Source organism: Megalops cyprinoides, chromosome 14 (assembly GCF_013368585.1).
Source record: "Megalops cyprinoides isolate fMegCyp1 chromosome 14, fMegCyp1.pri, whole genome shotgun sequence".
NCBI lineage: Eukaryota > Metazoa > Chordata > Actinopteri > Elopiformes > Megalopidae > Megalops > Megalops cyprinoides.
The window spans coordinates 1,562,419-1,589,420 of record NC_050596.1 but is presented as its reverse complement, the minus strand read 5'-3'; the positions used below and the strand labels follow the sequence as shown (position 1 = coordinate 1,589,420).

The 27,002-nt window shown below is 40.8% G+C and overlaps 2 protein-coding genes across 2 annotated transcripts in view; both read left to right on the top strand.

Annotated features, from left to right (window-relative positions):
• The window catches only part of LOC118789024 (ankyrin repeat domain-containing protein 10-like), a 38,140-nt gene extending 16,185 nt beyond the window's left edge, over nt 1–21,955 (top strand). Inside the window, exons 4-6 of the mRNA XM_036545303.1 lie at nt 16,191–16,435; nt 17,113–17,202; nt 20,563–21,955. Of these exons, the coding sequence (XP_036401196.1) occupies nt 16,191–16,435; nt 17,113–17,202; nt 20,563–21,056 (829 nt within the window). The 3' untranslated portion in view covers nt 21,057–21,955. The remainder of the gene's footprint in view (nt 1–16,190; nt 16,436–17,112; nt 17,203–20,562) is intronic.
• A 154-nt stretch (nt 21,956–22,109) lies between these two features.
• ube2al (ubiquitin conjugating enzyme E2 A, like) lies at nt 22,110–26,507 on the top strand. The gene is made up of 6 exons (XM_036545092.1): nt 22,110–22,473; nt 22,902–22,982; nt 23,308–23,333; nt 23,511–23,600; nt 24,164–24,252; nt 25,793–26,507. The coding sequence occupies exons 1-6, from the start codon at nt 22,430–22,432 to the stop codon at nt 25,919–25,921; spliced, it is 459 nt and encodes a 152-aa protein (XP_036400985.1). The 5' UTR covers nt 22,110–22,429; the 3' UTR covers nt 25,922–26,507.
• The last annotated feature ends 495 nt before the right edge of the window (nt 26,508–27,002 follow it).

Here is a 27,002-nt window from a genome sequence, read left to right as displayed (position 1 = left end):
AAAGATAAGGTTTTCACTTTTCCTCAATCAGGGACGGAAAGTTTTAGAAATCTTAATGACTCGCACGCTGTAATCCGATTACCCATAATTCAAAACATTAGTTCTTTAAAGCTCTTGAATTTGCAGACAGGAACGTTAACAGTTTTGATGTTTGGCAGCATCATTAGGCCTAACCTCCTAACGTCTGCTCTCTTGAAATGTAAATGCTACATGTATAACCAATATTCACTACTGGTACTTCAATGGTCCATTGTTACCATTTGTTCAAGTTGGGAAGACTGCATGTTCCCCTCTGAGGTGACATTTTGAAGAGCACTGAAGCTTGACTGAAGGGGGAAGAAGGCCCAGAGTGTTTCCAGTTGCTACATTATGTTGTACATTTGCCCAGAATGTGCAGTAGCTTTCCATTTTATTACAAGTGCCCTGAAATGGAATGGAAAGTACTTGGCACCCGGTGGAATTCTTGGTGTGTTTGACTGACTGCAGCATGCTGACTGAAGACAGGAATTGGGACCAGATGTTTGTTTGTTCCTATATTCAACCAGGAGATCTGGAATACTCAATGAATACTCAAATGAATGTAAAGTGAACAAAAATTGAAAAGTGAAAGTTTGTATTTTCATCAGTATTCACGAAGGAGATCCTAAATGATGGATTATGTGTAATTTATTGATGTTCTGACTTTCCTGGCTGAAATTGTAGCATTTCTTTGCATTGAGTCATTTATACAAAAGCTGAACTTTTATGTAGTACTTGGGAAGGCGGTAGTGTCTGATTATGTAAAAATCAATCTTAGTAGCCTAGAATATTCAAAAAATAATTAACCTTCAGATCCCTGATTCTGGAAAATTCTTTTCTCCCTTAATATTGAAAAGAAAATGCATTCATTCTTCAGCAAATGATTTTCTTTTGTTCTAGCTCTGAAAGCAAGCGCTTGAGTCACATAATGCTGTGACTCTTTGACTGTTTATTTTTTGTAGTAAATATTTCATAGCAACATCTAAATCAGGCTTTGACTTTTTCAAAAGAAGGTAAAAATTAAACAACCTATGGTAATGACCTGGCTGCTGGTCAGTTTAGTGTAGATTGAAGGAATAAGTCTTCATGCTTATTCTTCTCATACAGTAACACTGTATGGAGACCTCTGGGCGGCATCTCCACCTTTGGTTCATCTCAAAGGCCCATTGAAGTACCAAGTAGTGCGTGTTTGGTCAAATGTGTGGTGTTCATTTTAATTATTCGTGTTCATCTTGTGCCAAAGTTAGTGAATTTATAAACAAAATGTTTATTAGTAGAAACGTATTACGTACCCAATCATGTCCAAACAGTCATGTAAAATTCGAAGATCTACACAGTAAAACCTAATTTATTTTTAATAGATTGAAATGTCATTAGACGAACTCAGACCAAACATTTTAACATTTTATTAACACTATTGTTAATATAAACATAGCTCTTTGTGTACATGGACATTCCAAAACAATCTCCTGCCAAGTTTCCAAAATAGATTCCCTCTGTTTCTGATGACATTCGGCTCATGCTAGTCAGAGCTGTGTTTTTATCCATGATGCTTTTTGACCCTGCTTTCACTCCTTTTCCCCCTAGAAACTGAATCTTGGGTACTGTTATGCTGTGTAGTGGTTGATTGGATACCGTCACTGCAGTTTCAAAGTCACTGTTAACTTGATGGGTCCAACTGGAAAAATACAAGCAGGCTGCTATTGCCAGCAAGACCTCTAATAAATGCTTATGAATAGAATAGAATGATCTTTATTGTCACTATACTCAGGTATGTTGCTTTGTTAAAGCAGTGAACCTATGTGGAGAGGGGGAATCATGTCAGACTTTAAAACAAACAGTGCCCCTTCAGAAATCATGCCCATCATTCCCACCATGCCTTGGGTTACTCAACGACCCTCTGCTGCGATGGTAAACAGAGCTGACAGTGACGTGGAAGCTTCCTAAATATGTTTAAATGAATCATGGCTTCCTTGGCAGGGGCAGCCATAAACACTGTGTCCTGTGTGCCTGTGTTTGCTTGCTGTGTCCATGGTTATGGAGCAGGCCAAGAGGGCCTATGGCCCTATTCCAGCCAGGGAGTTCCCATCTCAAAAACCATACTGTTGTCTAGATGCAACCCCTGCTCCAATTCCTGGAAAGTCCGATATCACTCAGCACATCTCAGTGTGTGCAGAGCAAAAAGCATCCCTATTATTCTGAGGGTTCATTTATTTTGGTCACATGGAGAGTGTTTTAAAATAGACCCTGAATTACTGGAAAGACTGAGCCCATTTTGATAACCTGTAATTAAAAAATAGACTGGATATTTTCACTAAACTGTTTTGCTAAAACTAAACACAACTTCAGTTTCTCGCAGATCAAAACTCGCTTCACCCTGCGTCACAACTCTTACCCTTAGGAGCGATTGAAAGGTCAACATTCAGTTTTGGTGATGCGAGAGCTGAAAGCCATTTAGGTAGCGTGAGCTGGATTACTTCCTGTGGCTTAATCGTAATGCAGAATGAAACACTGCTGCTCTGTGCAGATGGAGGCCTGCTACTCCCTCCTCCTCCTGCAGTGGAGGCTTCCAGAGATCTGAAACACTCCTCCCTTCATCTGTGAAGAAGTTTGGCTATGGGAATGCATCTGCACTCCTTCGTTTGGCCTGTCTCATGAACCCGTCATTATGGTGGATAGTCTCCTCTCACAAATTCACTCTCTCAGGCTACTTGTGCTTTTGCATCCATTCTGGGAGATATCCTGCACCAAGACTACTACTACTCATCTCCCTGAAGCACAGACTATGAGTCCTGATTAGAAGGATATTTCTTCTTGAAATGGAAACTCCCAGTCCTGTATATCTGTGCCTGGCTTTTGCCCCCTCTCCTCTGAAACACCAAGACGCAGGCCTGTTCAGCGCATTGGTCTTGTGAAGGTGGTGTTATGCAGCATACACCTGCATAGCTTTTGATGCAATGGGCCATGTTTTCTGGAGTCTGATCAGATGGCTATGATGTGTCCTCTAATTTAACTCAGCCGGTCACCCAACAACTCTAGTTTGGCCACTGCCTTTATAAATAGCATCAGCGTGTAAGTTAAGAAGAATTTTTAAACCTCCATGTCAACAGGACCTGTTTGAACATGCAACCTTTTATGTCTTGTAGCCTCAGATGCTCTTCTCCAGGCCTTGATCATCCTACTCTCATCTGACTTTAGTGTCAATTTTACTATTGAAGAAACCTCTTCCATCCAGCAACTCAAGAGTTTCCCCATCAAGATGTATCCTGAAATCTGCTTTTCCTGCCTTGTGTCTGCCCTCTTGCCCACTGTTCTTCTGTCCTTTCCTGGTCTCTCTGCAGATCTGTTTGTGGGTGGCTGGGATAGGACTTCAAGGTGGAGATGTTCTTTTCAGGCTCCTGCTCTGAACTCCTCGTGCCCGCAGCAGTGTCCTACCCAGGATTTATTTGTGTGGTTCTCTCTACTTCACCGCTGCCCATACCTCTCTCCTGACCTTTGAGTCCGCCTCTTGCTGAGACTTGGTGAACGTCAGGAGGGGTTTCCACCATTGCTGGTCCGCCAACCTGCCAGCAGCAGTGTTTCATTTTGCCTGGACATTTTTAGCAAGGACTTTGAGATAAAAGTAATTTTCAGGTGAAATGCCCTGGTCATGTTGTAATTGAGATTAAACAAGAAGGTTGAAATACATCAGACATATAATGCCAGTGGCTTTTAAGCAGGATTAATAACATATTTATTAATTAATTCTGTTAATTAACCATGTTAAATCAAACACGTGTACTAAAAATGAGTTGAAGGTCAGGATCAACCTTTTAAAAGTTTAAAAATTAAAAACTCGCATAAACATCAAGAAAACGTTTTTTTTATTATTTTCCACCTCCTCCACCCCCTGTTCATGAGCTTTGTCATCTTGCTATTTTAAGTCTTCCTGCAGATATCAGAGGGAAGTGTCAGAGCAGAAGTTAGCCTCAGATCAGTAGAGCAGTGCCCAAGCTGAAACAGGGCTTATAACATTTAACCATGGTTCTCAACTGTGTCTACATTTGATAAGATTGCTGCATAGGAAACTGTTTTGTTTTGAATGTTAGCTACCTGCAGTGTTAACCCTTTTTTTGCTTAAGATCTGTTTTTTTTTTTTTTTGTAATCTTGTGTCACCTTTTCCCTTATGAAAGTGACATGGTAATAAGTGCTGCAGAAAAAGTCATAAAACTGTTAAAAAAGAAAAAAATACACGTCTCAATGTTTTTCAGCTATTTAATTGGAAATGACTTGATTTTTTCAAGTAACCCTTGAAAGCGGGAGCATTCCAAATAGACACTGCTGACTCTGCTACACGTGCCTCAGCGAAACCGTACTGTTGTGGCATTGAGTGTTCAGTATCGCTTCGTATCTACACACTGGCAATCTGTTGAGGTATTTCTTGCGGTGATTGGTTTTAATGCTAGGCAATACAGTTCTGATAGTCTTGTTTTAGACCTGCATGCTTTGCTTATACCCTGATTTTGTTAAATCAGTCCTGTATTCATTTTACTTTCCTGTAAAGTTTATTTGTAGACTAACCATAGGAGTATCTCCCTAGCTCAGGTCTAATCAGAAATATTTGTCGCCATGTCAGATGTTAAGCATGGGTCCACTATTTCTAAAGGTGATGTTTTAGTCAGAGACATGTGAGGAACTTAAATGTGTATTCAGAATTGAAAAGCAAAGCATTTCAGGAATCAAAAAAATTAAATGCTTCCTTTTTATACCCAGTTATGTTGCCTTGAGGATGCTATTTGGCCAGTGTGGTTGTGGCAATGTTCCTAAAACCTTGAATATTGGTTTGCATCAACACATGTTTGTGGAAAAAAATGGCGGGTCTCATTGTCAGTACCAGAATTCATGAATGTTTTAAGAGAATTTTTCATTGTTCAGTGTTATGTGCAAATATCAATGTGGTAAGTGGTGCTCTCCACTGCCACTCTTGTTTGCCTCTCCAGTTCTGCTGGCAGTGTTTCTGCCCTCACTTTAAGTCAAACTGGTTTAAACCTGAAAATGCAGATTAAAGATCTGGCCACCACTAACACAAAATGAGATTCCGGAATGTGTCCCCAGAGGAGACAGTGGAATGTGTCCCTTTAGGAGACCAAGAGTGGAATGTGGTCTTTGAGGAGGGAGAGTGTAGTGCCACTGACAGTGGAATGTGTGAGGAGACAGAGTGATGAGAGAGCGCTCATGCCTTTTTATGTAACAGTGAGCCAAACTGCCAGAGCACATTGGACTCCTTTCACATGCTGAGCAGTGCACTGACGTATGGCAGACACTCTTATTTTTCCCAACTAAGGAAGGCCCCCCGCATTTGTCTTCCCAGTGGCTCTCACATGTGATGTACATCGAAACATGTACAATTGTTTTCTTCAGTAGCACTCAAGTCTGACCAAACTATAGCCCCTGACAACACGCATGCACACACACACGCACGCACAAGCACATGGTCTCCAACCATTTCTCTACAGAACTGCCACACGGTTTTCTATCCACTTCACTCCAAATGACCTGTTTCTTGAGGAGGGAGGGGAACACCTGATCATCCAGTGGCAATTAAACCAATCACTTGTTTAAGAGAACTGGTTGAAGTTTCATTGATATCAGCTGGGTGTTGATTAAAATGTTCTAGTTAGATATGTTGAAATATGAAATGTGAAATGTTTTTACAAGCAACATCTATGCTGTATACAGATAGATCAGCTGCACACCCTTACAGAAGGAGCATTTTAGCCACATCTGACTCATCCCTTTTAGATGTCAGGTGCCTTATTTGTGTTAAGTGCCTGGTGTAATACTAGTGGTAAGCACATGGAAATCTCCAGGACCAGGGATGGAGGCCTCTGTTTTGGCCCATGTTGGATATCCAGGGTGGTACTCACAAGGATTCTATAAAAAGGTAAAATCTGCAGTGTATTGTGGGTCTCAAATACCTGTGTATGCTATATAGAAAGCCTAATATCGTCTATGGTTTACAATGCGGAGGATTTCTCATCATCTTGATGTATTTGTTAGGCTGGATTTTTCTCAGAGGAGCAGAAGTGCCTTCATCAATGGTTTTTTTCCCCCTAATCTCTGATCCAAGGCTAGTATCAGAATTGCACCTTACTCTGATGTTCCTGGAATCTCTGTTTTAGAGCATAATGAGCGTAACGAGCAGAACTTGTAAGAATCTGCAGATGTGCACATTTTATGTAGTTCAGGTTTATGCCTATCCTTTGTATAATCCTTGTGGTACAGCCCTGAAGTCTACACCCTGATTGGGTCCAGTTATCACCAGTTATTTGGCTAAACCCACCCACCATGCTGGATTGTATATTCTGTCATGCCATAGAGGGGTGTAAACCACAGAGACCTCTGCTCAGAATCTTAATTTTAAATTATCATCACACATTACCACTGCATTCATGCTGAGCAGAAAAGGTATACAAATACTTTACCTTGTTTCACCCATAGAAATAATTTTAAAATAATAATCACTTGTGGTCAGAAAATTGTAGAACAAATTATAAATTGCAAAGGGAGCATATGGCTTGTAAGTCTGTCTTTAAATGGTTTAAACGTTTGTAGATCATTTTGCTGTTTGACATGAATGCATGTACACAACCCTAGTGAACAGGTCATGTTGACTTTTTATTATGATTATTTTGCATGATAATTGAAAGCCACAGAAAGAGAACATTCTGCCCAAATAAGGCCAGGTTCACACTACATGACTTTCAAAGTCGTCAGGTCGCTGTACTGTTCACACTACGCAACTTGCTGTCTTGTAATCGGGAATCTTGAAGTCGTTGTGGTTTGCACACTACATGACTGATCAGCGACAGGGGGTCACAAATTTCTAGTGGTAAGGAATCTAGTCGGGCAGGAATCCCCGACGAGTCTGTCTGGTCTCCAAACTACGTTTTGTCACGAAAATGCACACGAGAAGTGACACGGGGAATGACAGGATACCATGCGCGAGACAGGGATTTTTTTTTCTTCCAAAAATGGCTACTGTAGACAAAGATATAAATATGCAAATATGCTCTGTAAGCAACAGGGCCAAAGTATCATCTCACAATATTTGTATTTTGATGGGGTACTGCTATTATTGATACTGTTTATGTAATTAAATTGTAATGTAAGAGTCACAGTCCTAAGTCATGAATTCATGTTCACAGTAGTGCAGAAATTTATTTTTTGGAAACATCAAAAAGGCATTGGTGCTCTTGTCAAAGTTCAATCAAAATTTCCTCCATTTCTTGGGTCCAAGCAGACCGCAGAACTTTTGTTGAAACCATGCTTGTTGATGTTGTACAACTCCTCCCCCAGGTTTCCCCTCACCCCATGTCTTGCGCTCTTGTTGGCTGTAGCTCGTCGCCGCACTCACTGCCAGTCACAACCGGGTCACAACACTTTTCACACTATAGGATTTGGACTCCCCGACAGGTCCAGATATTTAGCCTGCTAGATATGTCGGGCGTCTGCAAGACATCAGCGAGTCTCTTGGATGGCGTCTTTGAACAATTCACACATAGCAATCGAGAGCCAATTTGCGAGCCCCGAGCAAACACCGATTTGCCTCTGATCTGGGGCTTTTCTCGGCGATCTCCAAAAACTGTCGGCGAGTGGAAAATCGGGGCTAAAATCATGTAGTTTGAACCTGGCCTAAGGAGATTTTCCATTGCATCATGACCGAGTTGTCTAATGATGCAAAGAGAAATGCATTATAGGCTTCTGTAATACTTCTTAAGGGCCTCTTGTTTACTATTGCAAACCTTAGATTTATGTCCAGTTTACAGTGGGCCGTCATCCTCTGCATTAAGGTACAGTGTTCATCGTGTAACAAACCCCAGTTAAGCGGTTTGAGAACAAACAAGGCCATTTACAATAACCTTGTTTTGAGATTTATAGATGAAGTCACATTTATGTCATCAGTTTGAATGTTTGCATTATTTGATCCCTCCATAGCATGATGGAAGAATGTTTCAGATGGAATTTAGACCTTGGATGGGAATACTTGTTTACCTGCACTCAGTGTAATTTATATCAGGTATGATCTTGGATTGCATTCTAACACCCTGACTTTTCCCCCTGTTCTCAGATGACCCCCGCCTGTGGTGTCACAAAGGGTCATTTGGGTGCAAAGGAAGGTTTGAGAAAAGAGGGTTTGACGTGAAAAATATGCCACAGCATGGTTAGCCTGTGCTCCCTAATTAGATAGTCAAAAATGGGAAAAGCTCTACAGTTAAATGCATGAATTTCAGTGGGAATATTTCATGCCTTCCAGGGCAGTACACTTTGATTATCAACATTTTAAACTGTTCCTGCTGGCAGCTACATCTTTTTTGTTTAGAATGGGGGGGAGCAGTGTTGGATATAAATTCAACTTTGCCTCTGGTCTCTTTAGGTGACAAAGCATGTTGAAAATTGATTTGCATATTAGGACTTGACAGATGGATTGAATCATTGAAATAGTATTTCTCTCTGCACAGATAAGAATTTCAAAGAATATATCCTGTTTAGATGAGATCCTGTGCTTGCCCAACTGTCATGACTTCAGCTTTTCTGCATCCATTTCGACAATAACATGCTCTTAAACATGCTCAAAGGATTCAAAGGAGTGATTCATTCATTCATTAATTCATTCAAATAGGAGTCTGACAGTTGCATGAAAAAATTTAAAATTTATTTGATGAAAATGAAAAGTTGAAGACAGGCTGCTCAGGATGTCTTTAAAAATATACCCAAAATTTGTTGAACATAAAATGTTTGGTTTGTCTGGATTTGTGTGTATGGTATTGTTTACCTTTTGAAGGGTGCTGGTACATAAGATCTGAGGTTAGACAGGAGTGTGGGTTATAGGTTTGAAAACATCCTACAGAGACCTGCTGAATATCAGAAGGAATGCACCTTTATCCTGTACCCTGCAGGCCTTACAACACCATAAACCTGCATCTGCTCTGTGGCTCAGGTCTCGTTCTTACTGCTTTTTTGCATTTGTGTTATACAGTCCCTCAACAAATCTATTTCTGTCTATCTATCTTCCTGTGTAAAAAGGATCAGCAGCAAGAAGAGGCACTGATATGTGACTGTTTGATCATGTGCAGTTACTAATAAACCCTCTGGGAAAAGACTGGAGACAAATCAAATTCTGTTTATCTAATCTCCTATGTTATCGCCTCGTTTTGGTCTGATCTGGCCTTCGGTGAAACGCTCTTCTGCTTTGTATTTACATCTAAAATGCCCCCAAACTTCTGCGGGAATCTGAGGAGTGTTCTTTAAAGCATGATGAATGCAGTTTTGAGTTAAAAGAAATGCTGTGTTAGAGTGATAGGCTCATTACAACAGGATGTCACCTCATGTCACCATTTGAGTAATACTGTACTCAGATACCTGCTATGAATCCATTTGTGTCACTTTAGCTGCTCATTCAGCTTTTCAATCTGTGTCTGCTTTGACCCTTTACAGTTTCTATATTTTTAGAGTTCATCTGCAACTGTTGATGTCATGTTTCTTATGGTAACATAAGTTGAGTGAGAAGCAGTTCCTTCAGATACCTTAGTGATTGAACACATCTGCATCTGTTGTTTGTGCATGAGGACACATCTGCAAATGAAAATTAGTTGCAAAAGGACCAAATGTAGAGGTTCGAGCTGTACTTTGGTGGCAATTCAGCCCTCAAGAGGAGCCCCCCAGAGCAGTAGCAAAACCTTTTTAACAGAAGAGAGCAGTAAAAGCCCAGATTAACTAAAGCAACCACATACACCGATTAGTGCCTCCTCTCGCTGCTGTGTATGATTTGTTGTCGGCTATCATGTTGAATGATGGTGAATTTTGCTGTATTGAAGCTCTGGTAAAGGGTTTAAAAATTGGTGGTAGGTAAGGTGCTCATGGCTAATTCATTGGGTTTATACTCAGAGGAACGTGTGGATACTTCTAAATTCAGTTACAATAGGGAAATCTTTCAATCTTAACGTAATTTCACCTAGTTTTGATGCTAATATCCAATAGTTTAATAGGGATTAAATTCTTCAATCCCTCCTCTAACTGACATGTAAATGTAATATTTGTGACTACTTATCAGGGCCAGTTTAGTGCTCCATAAATATCTGCTGATTAGCTTTTGTAAAGTGTTAATTGTGTACTTCAAGCTTGCGTACTACAATTAAAGCTTGTTTTTTTAATATTGGAAGGAATTCACTTTGACAGTATTTCAAACTGCTTCATTTATTGGGTTTGTGTACTGAAAAATTCTAGCAGTGTTGCCTACTTAACCAGTCAAATTTACATATGACTCCATTTTGAAATCATACTTGAGTTTTCTCCTGAAAAAAATGAATGCAAGGTCAACATTTTAATGTCTGTATATAAATGTGTGCGTGTACGTAGAGAGATTAGATAGAGGTACACATGTGCATACACTGTTACTCTGCATAAGTGTGAAGGTGCTCTCCAGCATATATATACACACACGTATGCATGCTGGACTGCACCTTTACGCTTATGCAGAGTGTAAGTCTGCATGCACATACATATATATATATATATATATATATATATATATATATATGTATAAATTATGTATGTTATATATAAAATATATAGACTTATAAAAATATATAAATTTATATGTGAGACCATCTGTCACTCATAATTTATATGTGAGAGAGGGAGATGTTTCCTATTGGCCATTGGTCCTTAATTAGTGTGCCATCTCTGAGCTGTAGTGCTTTGTGTTGAGAGAACTGGTGCTGTGCCCTGACCCTGATACCAAACCTTGGACAATAGGAACACCGGACGCCCATACCGCATGTTCGGATGTGGTCATTTTTTCCCCAATCTAAGTGCTTTGTTTCCTTTTGCAAATTGGTGCAGTTCTTTTTAACTTCGATCTTGAAGAAAAGATGACCATAGGAAAATGACACTTTGATTCTGAATTCATTAACATAAAGGCCATGAAGGTACCTTAGCCTCCACCTTTACTCTCTTATTATGATAGAAAATAGCAGCTCCAGTTCTCCAAATACAGAGCATTAGAGAGCTCTGCTGAGACTGCCAAGGCAAGGTTGAAGAGGTATGCTCATGGGAGATAACACAAATCGATCCAAGACAAAGGAATGTAAGCAGAGGTGCAACACAACCTATCAGATCAATTTTTTTTGTGTGAAATTCCCCTATTGTGGGCTTATGTAGGCCTATGTTCCAACCAAACAACCATTTATTTTTTCCCTTTGCCTTAATATTTTGCCAGTTTTACTTAGTGATGAGTTCATACAAAACAGGTGTGTTAGCCTCTCACAAGTTAGCCAAGGTAATACTATACAGAGATGCCCACTAATATCTTAAGGGAATTAGGAATGCTGGCAATAGCTTACAGCATTCCAGGTTTTTATTTCACAGACGGCATCCCTGAAGGGTAGCCATGTGGTTTTTTTTAGCTCTTCCTATAAAAAAAAAAATGAGGTGCTCCTTAATTTTCTCACAGTCACGTCTTTGGAATGTAATTTGTTGAAAAAAGGAACTGGCTTATAATAAAGCAAAGGAGATGACTATGTAGGTATTGATTTGAATGGATAAAGGCACCTGAATAATTAGCCAGTCATGCCAGCATGGCACGAAACAGTCAGTTCTTTCCCAAATTCACAACCCAATCACAGACACTCCCTGGGCAGGTTTTGGATTTTATGTATGTTTTGCTGGACTAGAAATTATTCCTGAATTGGTTGTGGGAATGTGACTGATTTCTTAGATCAATGTATACTTTCAGGAAGCGTGTATGCTACAAGGAGCCATCACTGGAGACATTGGGTCATTACACACACAATCAGTCGATGGCTGTGATCCTTTACAACAAGGCAGTGCTTGCTATTCCAGTCATTCCATTCTCCAGTTCTAAAAATTCAGAATCCCAATGTATGAGCAGATATTTATGATTACCCAAGTAATTCAAAGTGCTTCTGCCATTGTTTCAAAATTATTTTCCCTCCACTGTGAGGACTTTTTCATATTAATTCAGTCTGACTGTCCAGGGTTATGTCAGTTACCATTTATGTCCCTCTATGTATTCTATAATGGTTATGTCCACGTTGTGATGCAGAAAAAGGCTTATTAATATTTGACACATTTGGTACACAGTACACGTAATGTTGTGTGGAATATAAAGATGAAAATTTGAGTAGTATCCTTTACAAAAAATGAACAATAACTACGGTGTACTTATTGTAATTTATCTGTTTCGCAAACACCATATTGTTTGCTTGGTTGTGCTCTGGACCTCTAAAGTAGTCAATTCTCATCTAAATGAATGCATAGTGCTGTTGAGGGCAATAAAGTAGATGTTTGACTGAGTAATCACACCTTGGATTTGCCAGGTGTCTAGTTATGGAATAAAAGAACATCTATACCTCATCACCTATTTGGATGGATGTTGCTGTTATAACCATTTTTTGAATTGCACTTCTAAATTCTGTACACATTAGTGCAAAACAGGTCGTTAGTGCTCACTACTGGATGAAATGCCTTTGTATTAAAAATGCTGATACTTAACACCATTTCATCCTGTTGAAAAATGATTTACCATGCCATTTACTGTGTTTTCCTTTAAAATTTAAGCAATTTTTTTTTCTCCTCTATTCTGCCTCACAACTTAAAATATCTGGTATTGTACAGAAACAGTGGTGTGGTAATCTCAGCCAGTGTTTCCGGTGAATCAATGTTCACACCCTGAGGGAAAATGGAATTTTCCAGCCCAGTTAAAATGGTCATTTAAAGGAGATTTTGTCTGAACTCTCTGCTTCCCACTGAATGGAGCCTTCAAACCTGGTGCTGAAGAATTTTGTACATTGTTCATGGCCTGTCAGAGAGGATTATTTATTCTGCCTCAGAGCTGGATTGGGGTCTTTAGTTTTAATCTGTTTGGGTGGGGTATTTTCCAACAAATGTTGCTGAGTATTTTTGTGCGCACTTTCTTGGGTGAACATAACTATTTGTTTTGCTGTTTTCTGTTTCTCCTCTGGCACTACAGTTGCCTTGTTTTTGGTGTACATCTTACCCACATGATGCCCAGAGAAGACATCCCAGATGGTCAAAAAGGGGTAGCTTCTCAAAGACCCGCATTTTTTTTCTCTAATTTTTAAAGGTAGCTCTTCTTTGACGAAAAAGCCGGAAGCATTTAATTTTTTAAGCTGAGAATGGTGTGGGTGGGCAAGGGTGTATGCAAGTCAGTCATGTATGATTCTTTTAATTTCAGTTTAAGACATGTGAGCACTTGTATTACTTTAATATATTACATTTTAAATGCTTTTTGTTTTCTTTTTGATTTGAACTGACTTTTGTGCACAGTCTGTCTATATGGAAGCGATAAGTTTAGGTTCCAAGTTAGGTATGAGGAAAGACCCAGCAAGGACTTAATGAATGAGCAAACTGCCTACAACTGGTGTAAAAACCATGCTGTTTGTCTGAATGTGATTTTCTGGATTACTGCTTCTGAATGGGATGAAATATAAATGAGACAAATCAAGAATATTCCCACTTTGGTCATCCTGCTTCAGAGCTGGAATTCCCACGCTGTTCTAACACACACTGTTCTCACTGCTGTCTTTTCCCGGGCCACGGTGACACTTAACTATGAAGTCAGATGTGTGCAGGTTGACTTGTCTTCTGCATTACAGATCATTTTTCTGTTAACACTCAGATTTATATGAGATATATGTTGTGATCTGATTTTGCATTTCAAATGTTTCAACAGTTTTCAGATAGTCACACAGGAACTGTTCTATGCAGGAGAAGGCCTCTTCTCCCACCACTTCTGGAAGAAAAATGCTGTCAAATTTAGTTTAATTTGCAAATGGAAAGCTCTTTGCTGCCTGTAGAAGTGTTTGATGTTTATCACTGGTACACGTAGCTGGTTTTGCTCCATGTCTCATATTAAAAATCCAGCACTAGACATCTTCTTGGCATCAAAAGGGCAGCAAATCAAAGGCCATATTATTCTTGCAAAGTCAAGTAAAGTTTATTTTATTTAGGCTGCTTGTGCTGAGAAATTCTTTGAGAAGCATTCATGGAAAAAAATGTATGAATGTCGTTGATTTTTCTGAAGATCCCTCCAGTTAATTCTTAACAGCTACTTTTCTCTGGCTCAAAAAGGAACTGTATTGATACTCGTACCTCACTAGGAGTGCTGTGTAATGCATAAGACTGTTGAGGTGAATTTCTCTGTAGTTTCCTGTCTTTGGCCTCCTAGCACATCTGAGGCCTAAGGCCTGCAGTTAGATTTTTGTTTGTGGCTGTAAGCAGTAGTCTGCACCTGGAGAGACTGGGGCACTTTGCATGTTCTACAGCATACACAGCATACACAGCTGTTTACAGCATGCACACTTTCTGTTTCTGTATGTGTGGGGATTTCCCCTTTAACCACAAGGTGAGTTTAGACTTAACTGATGTAGTTCAATGCCACATCTTAGGCTCAGATTCAGTGCAGTTGCAAAACACTGCACTTAACTACAGTGGACATTGTACGAAACTTAGCTGTTGATTTTTGTTTTTTACCTTTCACACATACTGCTGTTAAGTTCTTGTGTCAGAGAGGACAAATCACATTTGCTTAACTGGGCCTTAACCTGGGCCTTAGTGCTTGATATGTTGAGCTGGTCTGACATGCAACCCAGAGTGACATTCATGCGTTTGCTTCATTGCCAAAAGTGTGGGGAGTAAGATGGCAAGACAGCAGCAAGCACATTGGTAAGCAGAATAATGATTATCCTACATAATGGCGGTTTGTTCATTCATCAGGTCCTAGCTGCATACACTACACACTGCAACAGGAAATGACCAAGTAGGTTGTGACAACATGCCTGAATCACTAGCGGCTATGGTGTTGATGAACGACTGTTGAGAGCACAGAGTAGTCTATCTCTCCTTTGCTATGGCTCATGTAGTCCTTTAAATTCCCATGTGTGGACCACAGAACCATCCATCCCTGGACAGTGGAACCAGAACTATCCATCCCTTTTTGGCTGCTGGGTCTGTCACCCTATCATTTTAACTTTGAGTCAACTGGCTCTTTCCAGACGATTATGGTTCAGTTGATGAGGCCTCAGAACATGTGACTGCTTTGGGCCTCACTATCTTGCCTGCATTGGCTCTTCAGCCTTTGTGCAGTCCAATGAACTGCATATCCTCTGCATAAGCCTTTCTCTTAAGCAGATTCTGAACATTTCACACCATGTGTGGCCCCAAATTTTGCCCCCTTTCTGTCATAACTAACTTTTGATAGTACCTTAATTTGGTGTTAGTTGTTTAGAAATCTAAAATGTATTAACCAAATTTTTTTAAGAGTCACTGTGCCATTTAGGACGGTAGTCTCTTCGTGGCACACCTTAGATATCTTAAGCTTTGTTGGGCTTCACAAGTTTCTTGTCATTGTCCAATGTTTCCAACTCTTGGAAATACTAGCCCTTCACCCTGGACAAAGAGGACTTGATGGCCAAGAATTTCTATACCTGTCACTTGATTGAAGGTTCCAGTCTTTATCCCTGGTCTTCAAGCTCATGTGCTGCAAGATGCATCAGAAGTGAGAGAAGACTCAAGTTCCTGATTCCTCTGATCTTCTAGGTTCACCTTTGGCATGGGTCTATGTTGTCAGAAAGTACCCTTTGGTGCAAACGAGGAAGACATTCTGAGAAGGCCATGTTTACACTGATCTTGAGCTTGCTTGGCTTTGACTGCCATCCTTGAGGTCTAAGTGCATCTGAGTCTTTGTTCTGTCTTTTTGTCCCTTAGGGAAACACCTCTCATTCTGACTGCTCTAAACGTGTGCTAGTGGTTACATTGTGGGTATCTTAGGGGATGCTAAGGGGATATGAAGGTGGGGGGCAGGAGCCTCATGGTTCAGGTACTGTCTTTGCTCTAGGTATGTTTTCTTTGTGTGTTCATTTCCTGTTGCAGTGTATGAGTCTACCTTTAATGTGAAGAAACATCTTCTTTTTCATGTTTACTTACTTCTTGATTTATTAAAATGAAATGCAAGTGGATTAGTATCCTTAACCTCCAGGGAGATCAGGGAGATGCAGTGTCAGGGCAGTAGAGACAGACAGGTATCAGTGTGATGTGTCAGAAGGGCTGTGGCCAGGCGGGTGCTGATAGGCTGTCTTTTATCATGCAGCCTGAGAAACGCTAGTGGGCTGACCGCAGCAGACCTGGCCCACGCCCAGGGCTTCCAGGAGTGTGCCCAGCTCCTCTCTAACGCCCAGAACCAGCTCAACCAGCTCAATGACTTCTGCCTCAATGGCGTGGTCAATGGAGACCGCCCTCATATCCAGGTGCGAAGCATCTTCAATGGGGCACCCAGTAGAAAAAGGTCACTTGATTGCATGGAGTCCAACCACATCAAGAAGGCCAGAACTTATGGTAGGTTTTTTTGAGATTGGTTTTTGTACTCGCATGATCTGGTTTTGAAAAACATGCATGCCAGGCCTAAATTGTAATCTAATTGACTGAAGAAATGAACATTTATGTTCAGTTGTCTAATTTTGAGGATTGTCTAATCATTTACATGATTGTTTTCCTCAAATCAATGCTCTCCTTCACTCAGAGTTGACTGTGAGCCATTTGCATAGCCTGCAGCATCAAATCTCTTATCTACAGTAGGATTTTACTGCTGATATAATTTTACTGCTGATTATAATATGTGATTTGTTGCTACATTGTTGTAAAACACACTGCACTGCTCTGCTCATAATTGTACATCATTTTAACATAGTGTTTCAAAGAAGGTGCATGTTCAAACCAAGGTTGCTTGGCTGATTTTTCAACTCTTTGACACCATTCTGTATTGTGTCATTATTGGGTTTCTGCAAACTTGGCTAATGGAGTTCTGAGTGGTTGCCAGGTGGTCTAGAAGGGTAATAAAGATTACAACAAAGAATTTTAGCTGTATGTCAAGATACAAAGAAACACTAGAACTAAGTTTTGGCAGTGTTCCCTGGAAACAGGCCTGCCAGCCTGTACTCTTATGCCCCAGCTGTAGAGCCCCCCAGTCTGGGACAAACCTGTCTCACCCCTCTTGTTTGGATGTCTACACACAGGCCCGGACTCACCTATGAACATGTTTGGCAGCGCGGAGGGGGAGCTGGAGAGCATGCACACGGAGTCCGCGGAGGTGCCGTCCAGTTCAGGTGGGATTGGACCCTTTCCGTTTAGCTCCAACGGCACTGAGAGCCCACAGGACCAGTTGGCTGTGGAGAATGGTTCTCCTGCGCCCAAAGAGCTGGAGATTTTCACTGTGGCGTCCATGCAGATCCCATGCCGTTGCACAAACTCCTACGCTTATTTGTAGTGGCCTTGCCCTCTCACAATCCCCGAGACATGGCGCAGACTTGTTAGCTCATTCCTGATAAGCTTGTCTCTGCATCTCTCAATACTTCATTTTTTGCATGAAAGCTATATATGTATAATTTGTATGAGTACACATATGTATGCATAGATACATATGTATAAATCTATGTATATTCAAGATCCCTTTTTTGCCAAAATCTATTTTATATTGACAGTTAATTTTTTTAAATTTTTGTTTTACACTTGTTAGAGTTCTACACCATGGCTTTGCTTTGAAACCACTGCAACTATTGAAACTGAAAGTTTAGCCTAACTGCTGCAAAAAAATATGGCCCTGATTTTGAATTTTGTTTTGCACAATTATTTTGTCCATCATGTTCCACATTGTGTTTATGCTCCTCTCTGTACCCCTTCCATAAACTCCCGAATGCCTGCATTCTGTCATGCATGTTTGGAAAAAGTGCAAAGGGAGTAGCCTTCCTAGCTGCAGATAGGGGAAAGGTGGGACTGAGGGAAAGGACCCCGGGGTGGGGAAGCTGATTCTGTGAGTAAACAGCGAACGTCCATCCAGCTGAACAACACTGTGTGTCAGTGCGAGCACATTTCATCATTGGAGGAAACCCGAAGCTACTTCCACCCAGCTACTGAATGTGGAAGTCCACCGAGTGGCCCTCTGTATGATGTAGAACTTAGATGCAGAAACTGACATTATCCTCCTTGGCAGTGAAATTTTGTATCTGTTCATTTTAATCAAATCACCCTCTCAAGAATCCTCCTTTTTTCTTTTTTTGGCCCAAACCTACAGTTCTGTCATCATGCCAAAGCGTATCTTTAAAGAATGTGTGAAGTATGTAAACTTTAGCTGTTTAGCCTGGCTAGTTGTGCAATCATAGGAAACTGCAAGAAGGTGCTATATAACCTGGTTCTCTGTTCTCTGGCTAGCAGCAGTTCACTGAAGAGAAAGCCTCGCTCCAGGCCTGTGGTGGGTAGGGTTTCTGTCTCTGTACTCTTAAAGCTTCTAAGGAGAGGGATATTCATCTATAATATCCTGAATGATTGTACATTTAGTGACAAGTGATGATGACTTAATTTCTGTTTTGTATTTGAAATTTTGCATACTTTGTAGGATGTAGTTTAGTTGTGATGATTCCTGTCAAGATAATGGTGAAGTTAATCTAACGGCAGCACATGTTAACTTGTAAAAATTAATATAAGGTAAATATGAAAACTATTACAAGCCTACACTCCAAGAGTCCTGTTTCCTTTTGGTTAAAAAAACTGCTTAACTTTAAAGGACTGTCTCTTTGTTATTGTATGTTAAAGTCAGTAGCTTTTCCTCTCCCACTTTAATGCATGAAAATATTCCTTATGAAAGCAGTCTTCAAGATGTATGGTGAAATGTTAGAAGGGTCCATTGGGCGTTCAACATGGTTACTAATGTTACTGATTAACCTGCATTGTTTCTGATTCGGATTCTGTACAGTGAAGCGTGACTGCTTCCTCTGAATACCTTGTTTAAACTCATTAAATTGTGAACCATTTCAGAACCAAGCTGGTTGTGGGTGTAAGTGAATGCCTACTTTAATTTCTCTTCCTTGGGGTGAATGTGGCTAATCAGCTCAGTGTGGAATGTGTACTTCAGAACACTACAAAAACGTATGTTCTGCCTCCACTTACAGTTTACTCTGATTAGTTAAAATTTGAAAGGTCTTTGTGGAACAGGGATTGCACCCATGGAGTTACTCCTTGGTCAGTGTGGTTGCAGTCTTGCATGCTTGCTGTCAGGAATTAAGCTCCTTGCAAAGTCCCTCTGTGAAGGCACCCGCCCCCTTCCCCCACTAGTGTTGGCCCCATTCCGTGTAAAGCTGGTCACATTTGACAACAGAATGGATGTGTGCTTTTCTCAATGACCATGTGGCATTTCTATCCATAAAAGCAAAAGATGATTAGGACAAGCAGCACAAAGCACATTTTATCCAGAGAGGCCCTCTCAAAATGAATCTCCCCCTCCGTCACTTGACTTCTGAGATGTTGAACTCTGCTGACAAGACTTATCTCAAGGGCTGTGCTAGAAGTTGATTGTTATATTGCACCCTCCAGTGGTCACTGGGTGGATTTACATCTTACTGGTTTACTGGACCCTCTTGCAGCCCCAGCAAACATCGATTTGTTTTTTATGAGTGGGGACAACATTTTTAAGTATTACCATTTGGTAACATTTAATGAGAAATGTCAGAGTGAAAATTTACTGCAATTTGACTACTATTTAATGGTGCTAGATTCCTCCCTCCAGTTTGGTTTGTGCTACTCATCTAGTATCCTTTCCCATGGGAACTTAAAGAACACATCTTTTCTTTGTAATATTTCCATTGCTTTGGGTTTGCAGATTGCCTGAACGATCTGGGGATCAGTTTCATGTATTTTTGTTAGCACTCTAAAAGCCTTTGCTCTGAGATATAGATTGTACAATAAGTATTTCTTTTTTGCATCATCATACAATTTTTATTATATTATTATATATACATGGCTCTGTCTCGGGAACAGATGCTACTTTACATGTGAGCCTCAAGTGTCTGTATTTGTATGTTTTACTGTATTTTCCCTTTGGCACAAATCTCTAGGGCATACCCACTGCATGCATACACACTCTGCTGTATTTGTATTACTTAAACCTAAGTAAATCTGTTTAATTTAGTTCAAGAGGGAAATACACATTTATTGGTATGATCTAAATCAACAAATGTTTTGTTCTGGACATATTTTGTAGTACAAATCACATGGTGGCCATTCATACTACATTCACTTTTGTGGTGTCTATGTGTCTGCAAATATAGTGTATGCTAAACTTCTGCCCTCAGTGGACTTTATGATGAGGGTAAGGGAGAGGTGCATGTAGACTTCCACAGCAGTGACTGGAGGATACAGTGAAGCAGTGCAGGGCCTGCTGTAGTGTTCAGTACAGCATTGAAAACCTGAGATTGCGTTAAAAGGAGCATTATGGATCAACATGGAGTAGTTGTGCAAAACAAAATCGGTATGCAGATGGTCATAGTTCACTCCTAGTCTGGTCATGTTTGTATTTTCTTCAGTAAAGGAGTCTGACCTGGGTAGTATTTTTTTATATTTTATATTTATTTCTCTGCTACTCCCAGTGTTATGTGTCCAAATCAATATCCTCAATGTCTCCTTTTAAATGACAGGAGACCCTATAGCCACAAATTTGACCAACGGTCACACGCCGGAGGAGACTTTTCTGGCTAACGGATTTTCTGTGAACATGCCCTGCCACCTGCTGAATGTCACTGGAGGCGAGAATGCCCTGCTGGGCGAGGTCTCAGCCCAGTGGGTAACAGCAGGAGCCTGCCCCACGCAGAATGGGTTGGCCATGGGCTTCTCCACCCCGGCCTCCGAGGGGAAAGACAGCAGCCCGAGAGATGACATGTGTGGTTCCCTGCACCTCGATGGCAGCCCGAGTAGCTGTGTGTCCCACCGGCCCACCTGGGCATCGGCTGGTGAGGCTGAGCACTCAGACCTCGGAGATACTCTGCACTACGGACACTACCACGGGTTTGGCGACACCGCGGAGAACATAGATGAGGCCAGCAGCCAGATGGAGCACAGCACGTCCGTGAAGGCCGAGCAGCGGTACGACCATGCGGTCTTCAGCACCATGCACCTGTATCACGGCTCTTAAGGCTGTGTCTGTCCATCTCTTAGCCCAGCCAGCCAGCGCCAGAATTGCCTGCCCTACACCAAACAGTGTGCGCAACTTCGCTGCTGCGAAGTTTTTGTTTGCCAGGGCAATGGTTCAATACTCCTGACCACACATTGAGACAAAAGGGCAATGTAGCCTTGCTTGTAAAGGGAAAAAATAAGCTCTTTCGTTATTTCTTGTAACGGTTGTACTAGTTATTATATAATAATGTAGCAGTTTTTTGTGGCTGAAGGAGTTGTCAGTGGATCCCAACTGAAAAGTTTGTATGAGCATACTAAAATGCAATTTTTACACTTTCATTACCAAGTTCTGAAATTGATTTGAGTGCATTTCGCTAGTTAGACTCCCTTTTGAGAAGCAACTGATTCATGCATGTCCTTTGTCAGTTTGAAAAACAGTGACTTGTTTAAATGTTAGAAGAGAAAAATGTTTTTGTGCCAAATTTAATTATTGAACATGGCACCAGCATTAATCGAGACATCATGGTTTTGGAACTTAGAATTTTTTTTTTATGAAAAGTTGAGTGAAAATGGAACTGGCTCAGGCTGTGGACGTGTTTGTGTTGTGAAGAGAATTGCTTAATTGAATGGCCTCCATCACATTCCGTTTGGTATCATTTCTGTATTCTGATGACAATAAAGAAACTGACCATGAGTGTGTGTAGGTGTGTTCCTGAAACTACCGCTTTCCCTCCAGTCTCCAACAGCAATATACATTAATTAACAAACATATGTAAATTGTGTAAATCACACAGAGTGCACCAATCATCCTGTACTTCTCTTGCTACTTCATTCCATATTTCTTTTTCATGTCTTCAGCACTTGCCTGTCGCCTGTCACCCGGCATCGACCTTCATGGCCTGCAATAGTATAAACCCCCCCCCGTGCTATTCACGCGTCATTTTAACCACGCCCCTACAAAGACTGCTCCATCTCAATTCCGTAAAGGGGCTTACCGACCTGTTTCTTTATACGACTTGATGCATCAGGGCACATAGCATGTCACATGCATCATTTCCAATGTATAGTACCTACGCTTTCAAGGTAAAATAGTATCAGAGGTTACTATTTGTGTATTTTATCATAAAGACTGTTTTGACATATAACCATTGTTACCTGTTTTATCGTTGTGGTCTAGCCATCCATTCCATATTGCATATAGATAGCTGGCTAGGTGGCTACAGGGGTTATGGAGCTACTGCGATTACAGCAAGTTCTCGTTAAATAGCAATAGCGACCACGACGTAACCAACGACATTCTCGAAACGCAAAGCTAGTTTGTTTTAACCATTCATGTAAAAAATTCAAACTTCAGTTTAAGTATCTAGACACAGTTATATTTTATTTTCTGAGATGTCTACTCCAGCGAGAAGGAGACTAATGAGAGATTTTAAAAGGTAAGCCGAAGAATTCTCAAGGTGTTTTTTGTTTACTGATACCGATGGCTAGCAAGTTCGCTAGCTGCTTTTGTTTATGGTAATGACGATGTCCAGAAATCCATCTTATGTGACAGCATCCAAACATGGCTAAGACCGCAGTTAAACACCAAAACAAGCTCGTAGCGATAAGTCCAAGTAGTTACTGTCTGTACGAGCTAGGTAACCGACTAGCGCAAATATCGTAACTATTTTACTTTCTATGCAATGTTTTTGGTTTCGATCTTTGATTTGAAATGTGGCTAAGTGTGGCCTGTAACGATAATTAGCTTGGTAAATTGCGGGGGAAGTTGTGTCGGTGCTTGAAAACAGTGGGGGCGGGAGGGGTCTGGGGGTAGTTAGCTTAGCTGGATGACACGTGGAACGAGTTGTTTTGCTCGAACCCGCAGGCTGCAAGAGGACCCCCCGGCCGGCGTCAGCGGAGCCCCATCTGAGAACAACATAATGGTGTGGAATGCGGTCATATTTGGGTAAAGAAAGGACGCCGTCGCTGGGACTGCTTTGCTCTCTGTGGTAGTTACCACTGTCGCAATCAAATGTGTGTGAAGTGTTGAACTAAGTGTTAAACGTGAACATTTCTAACAACAGCGTGCAAGGTGAAAGTATTGTGCTCCATTTTCTCCATTTTCAGATGGTGGATGTCTTTGATGAAATTGTCTCCCATCCCAGGCGATCAAACGGTTTAAGCTTACACTGATGTAGCTGGCTGTATTGTTGTTATTGTGATTTTTAGTCATACGGTTTTAAACCTATGCATGTCTTTTGTAATAAGTATAAATTTATTTCTCTTTGCAGCCCTGAGGGTACACCATTTGAAGATGGCAAGTACTTCTCTGTATAGCTTAATGTCTTCTCTGCATGTAAATCATTATTTGTAGCATATGTTTGTGCAGAGATGTGATGGGTTTTCATAGATGACATATGTCTGAAAAGTAATCTTGTTACTTGAAGCAAAAGGTGTTTTATTTTTGTGCTTTTTAATTGTCATATTTTCACAGGCACATTCAAGCTGACTGTGGAGTTCACAGAAGAATACCCCAATAAACCCCCCACAGTTAGATTTGTCTCAAAGATGTTTCATCCGAATGGTATGACAGTACCTTTCAATACACTATACTTTAACTTCCCTTGTTTTTCAAAAAACGAATGTAACCAACAAACGAATGTTCTATGAAAATACCATTTTCATAGAACATCCCTGGGTGCCCTTGAAAGAAAAATTTGTAAACTATTTAGGTTACATGGGAAGAATGTGAGCATTAGTGTTACTCTGGCGGAGTCTAGGACATGTCTTCAGGACAGTATTTTTGTGTCTGTGTAACCAGAGTTGTGTCTGGTGGTTTGACAGAGCACTCTAATTCAGCCCTTGCTCGGACGACAAGGCACAACACAGGGACAGGGACTAATTATACCCTTGACTTGTCTCCAAGGGGTGACAACATTGTCCATTACTGAGGGGGAGGTAGTGACTTCCATTTACAGCCTAAAGTCTTTTAGGACTGCTGGGTCAGAGCATGAAGTCAGGAGCAGGGTGGGCAAGACATTCCAACCACAAGGCTCAACAGAGTCTAGTCACAAATCTCAACAGAATCTTTTGAAATTGGAAATGATGACCAGTTTTTTTTCATATTTGTATCCATGTTGTCTCTAGTATACGCAGATGGCAGTATATGTCTGGATATTCTTCAAAATCGCTGGAGTCCAACTTACGATGTTTCGTCTATTCTCACCTCTATACAGGTGAGACACGTGTCTTTGTGCTGACTGCACTGTTGTATGCTGGTTCAGCTTCAGGGCTGTAAGGACAGTTGTAGTATACCTTTGCAAATCACAGCATGTGTATGAGTTGGCAACCCTGGACTTGGATTGCTTGAAAACTTTATGCTTTTTACTCCAGCTGAACTCTTATTTGCATAATTAGATCAGTTATCCTGAATGAATGCAGGTGACCATGTGTCCTTGGCATTAGTGATATGAGAATGCATTATAGTAGGGCTGTCCAAATACCATTTTTGGGCTCCGGAGCTTCGATAGTAATCAACAGCTAATATTCGAAGCTTCAGCCTGGGGGGGTGCTGACATTTCTCTGTTCTCGGCTGAGATGGAAGGCATGGCGCTGCAACACGTGTCTTTCAGTTTAATTAAAGGCATTAAAATTTAAGGGTTCTGTTATTCTACAGTATTGTTGTTTGTATTGTTATTTGTTAAAAAAAAACATTTTCCAAAAGGTTTGGTGTGTTTTATGCATGGTTTTAGACCTACATAAATGCTCATAATAATAGGCTCCGAAACAGACAACACCTGAGAAAGCGGTGTGAAACAGAAGCATAGAAACAGCATACTAGCTCCAAACAAATTTAAGATTTGAGATTTATAAGAGTTATATTTATTTATAATTTCTTTATTGTCATTTCTCAGTACTCACATACATTGAAATGAAATTCGTCCTCTGCATTTAACCGTATTTAAAGATGGACTCACGCCCCACTGGAAGCAGAGAGAAGCATGGCATCGCTGCAGCTAGCATCCTCCCAGGGTGACAAACTTAGCTAGGGGTCGGTCGAAATAATTAGACCCTCTGTTCGAGTCCCAGAGCATGAGCTACTTTCCCATCACCGTGACGTTCACTGCTGTGAGTGAGAGGGATGTCAGGCGCCCAAGCTGAGATGGTATATATTTCAACATTTTAACAGCGCAATTAAAAAGTATAAATATAGTACAAGAATGTGCTGACAAAATGTATTTTGCAGTTCGCCTTTATTGATAGCCTACATTTAGCAAAGAAAAAAAAAAACGAATATCCAAATCCCAAAATTGAAAACCGAATACTTATCCAACGAACGAATATCCGAATAGTCGAATATTCGGGTCCAGCTCTACATTATAGTGTCTCAGTATTTTAACTTATAGTCATGGTGTTATGGTGAAGAGAGCCAAGTCTTTGATTGGTTCATATAAGACAGGGATTGTTAACAGCATACATGAAGCCTGACTCTTATGTCATTTATCAGTCTCGCCACACAATGACTCACCTGCATTAGTATGGCACAGCAATTAATCCAATTACAGAATTAACAGCTCAGAACAAAAACCAGGAACAGCTCCAGCACTCTAGAGCCAGGATTGCCTACCCTAGTGTACAGTACTTGAATTCACTTTTACCACGCAAGAGCCCCTGGCACCAAAAACGTAGTCAAACCAGTGTTATTCAGAGTGCTGTGCGGTATGTTGTTTTCTTGAATGTGTTTCACTAGATGTGCTCATGTGCTGCTCTCTGTAGTCCCTGCTGGACGAGCCAAACCCGAACAGCCCAGCGAACAGCCAGGCAGCTCAGCTGTACCAGGAGAACAAGCGCGAGTATGAGAAACGTGTGTCGACTATCGTCGAACAGAGCTGGCGAGACAGTTGATTTTGGCCAACACCCTTGAACACCAAACACTGGCTGAGTTTTGTTGACTTGGTTCAAGTTTCTTTTTCCTTGTATTTTGAAGCTTTTATGCACTTTATCCTCCTCCCTGTAGCTTAGCCCTGTAGCATGGTGCTGTCATTTTTCTGACACACTTTTGACTGTTTGGTGCAGTTTTCAAACTCTCTCCTCTATTGAGTTACCCTGTACTGTAAGTCTTTAGTGCTGGCCCTCTGCTTTAGAGTTTTGTATGATATAATAATGGTAATAATCTGCAAAGGCCTTTTTTGAGTTCCATTTTTGTGTACTAGCCCGGCCTGGCAGGCACCGGGGTCTCTCCTGCTATGTGTTATAGGTCTGCATTGTGTGTTCCTTCTCTGGTGAATCATCTTCTTCTACCATTGGGTGAGCTTGTCCCTAGACCTGACGCACGTGACAGTGGGGCTCGGCGAGTGGTGAGCACTGCCTCAGTCACAAGAGAGTGCCTCCATGTTGTCTCCTCAGTTCTTCCATGTATATAATAAACTGCTGCCATGAAAAGATTTTGCACATTGTTCATGTCAGTTCTTTTCAGCATTTGTAAATAAAGGGGCAGAACTACCTTATTAGTAGCATTGTGATGCCTTTTTGAGAAGGGGGGGGGGGGGGGGGGGGGGTGGGGGGGGGGGGGGGGGGGGGGGGGTTGAAGTATTTCACATCCCTCAATCAGAAATCTATCTTTACTGTTGTAGTTAATACTGTGTGGTCCATCCATTTGTAACGGGTGTATCTAAGTATTTGAAATATTCTCACAACATTACATTAATTAAATAACTAATAAAAATGTCTTTCTCTCCATATGTTACAGTTCACTGTACTAAACTGCACAACTTTAGAAGTAAATACGTTGCATAAATCTTTAAAAAATTGTCACTTGCAATTGTCACTAAAAATGTCTTTTAACCCTTTCACAAATTCACATCCCTTCTTGAATTGCTCACGAAGTATTCATCGCTAACGATGATAGTTGCTTGTCTATGCGACGTGTTGGCGAGAAAAATAATTTTGAATTCATATCAAATTTAACCAAAGTTACAATCTGTAT

Bases quoted from the DNA above. Each gene is read 5' to 3' on its own strand.
- ube2al (XM_036545092.1), top strand. From the start codon at position 22,430: ATGTCTACTCCAGCGAGAAGGAGACTAATGAGAGATTTTAAAAG. The intron at 22,983-23,307 runs GTAAAGAAAGGA...TTCTCTTTGCAG, and splicing joins TGGAATGCGGTCATATTTGG to CCCTGAGGGTACACCATTTG. The intron at 24,253-25,792 runs GTGAGACACGTG...TGCTCTCTGTAG, and splicing joins CTATTCTCACCTCTATACAG to TCCCTGCTGGACGAGCCAAA.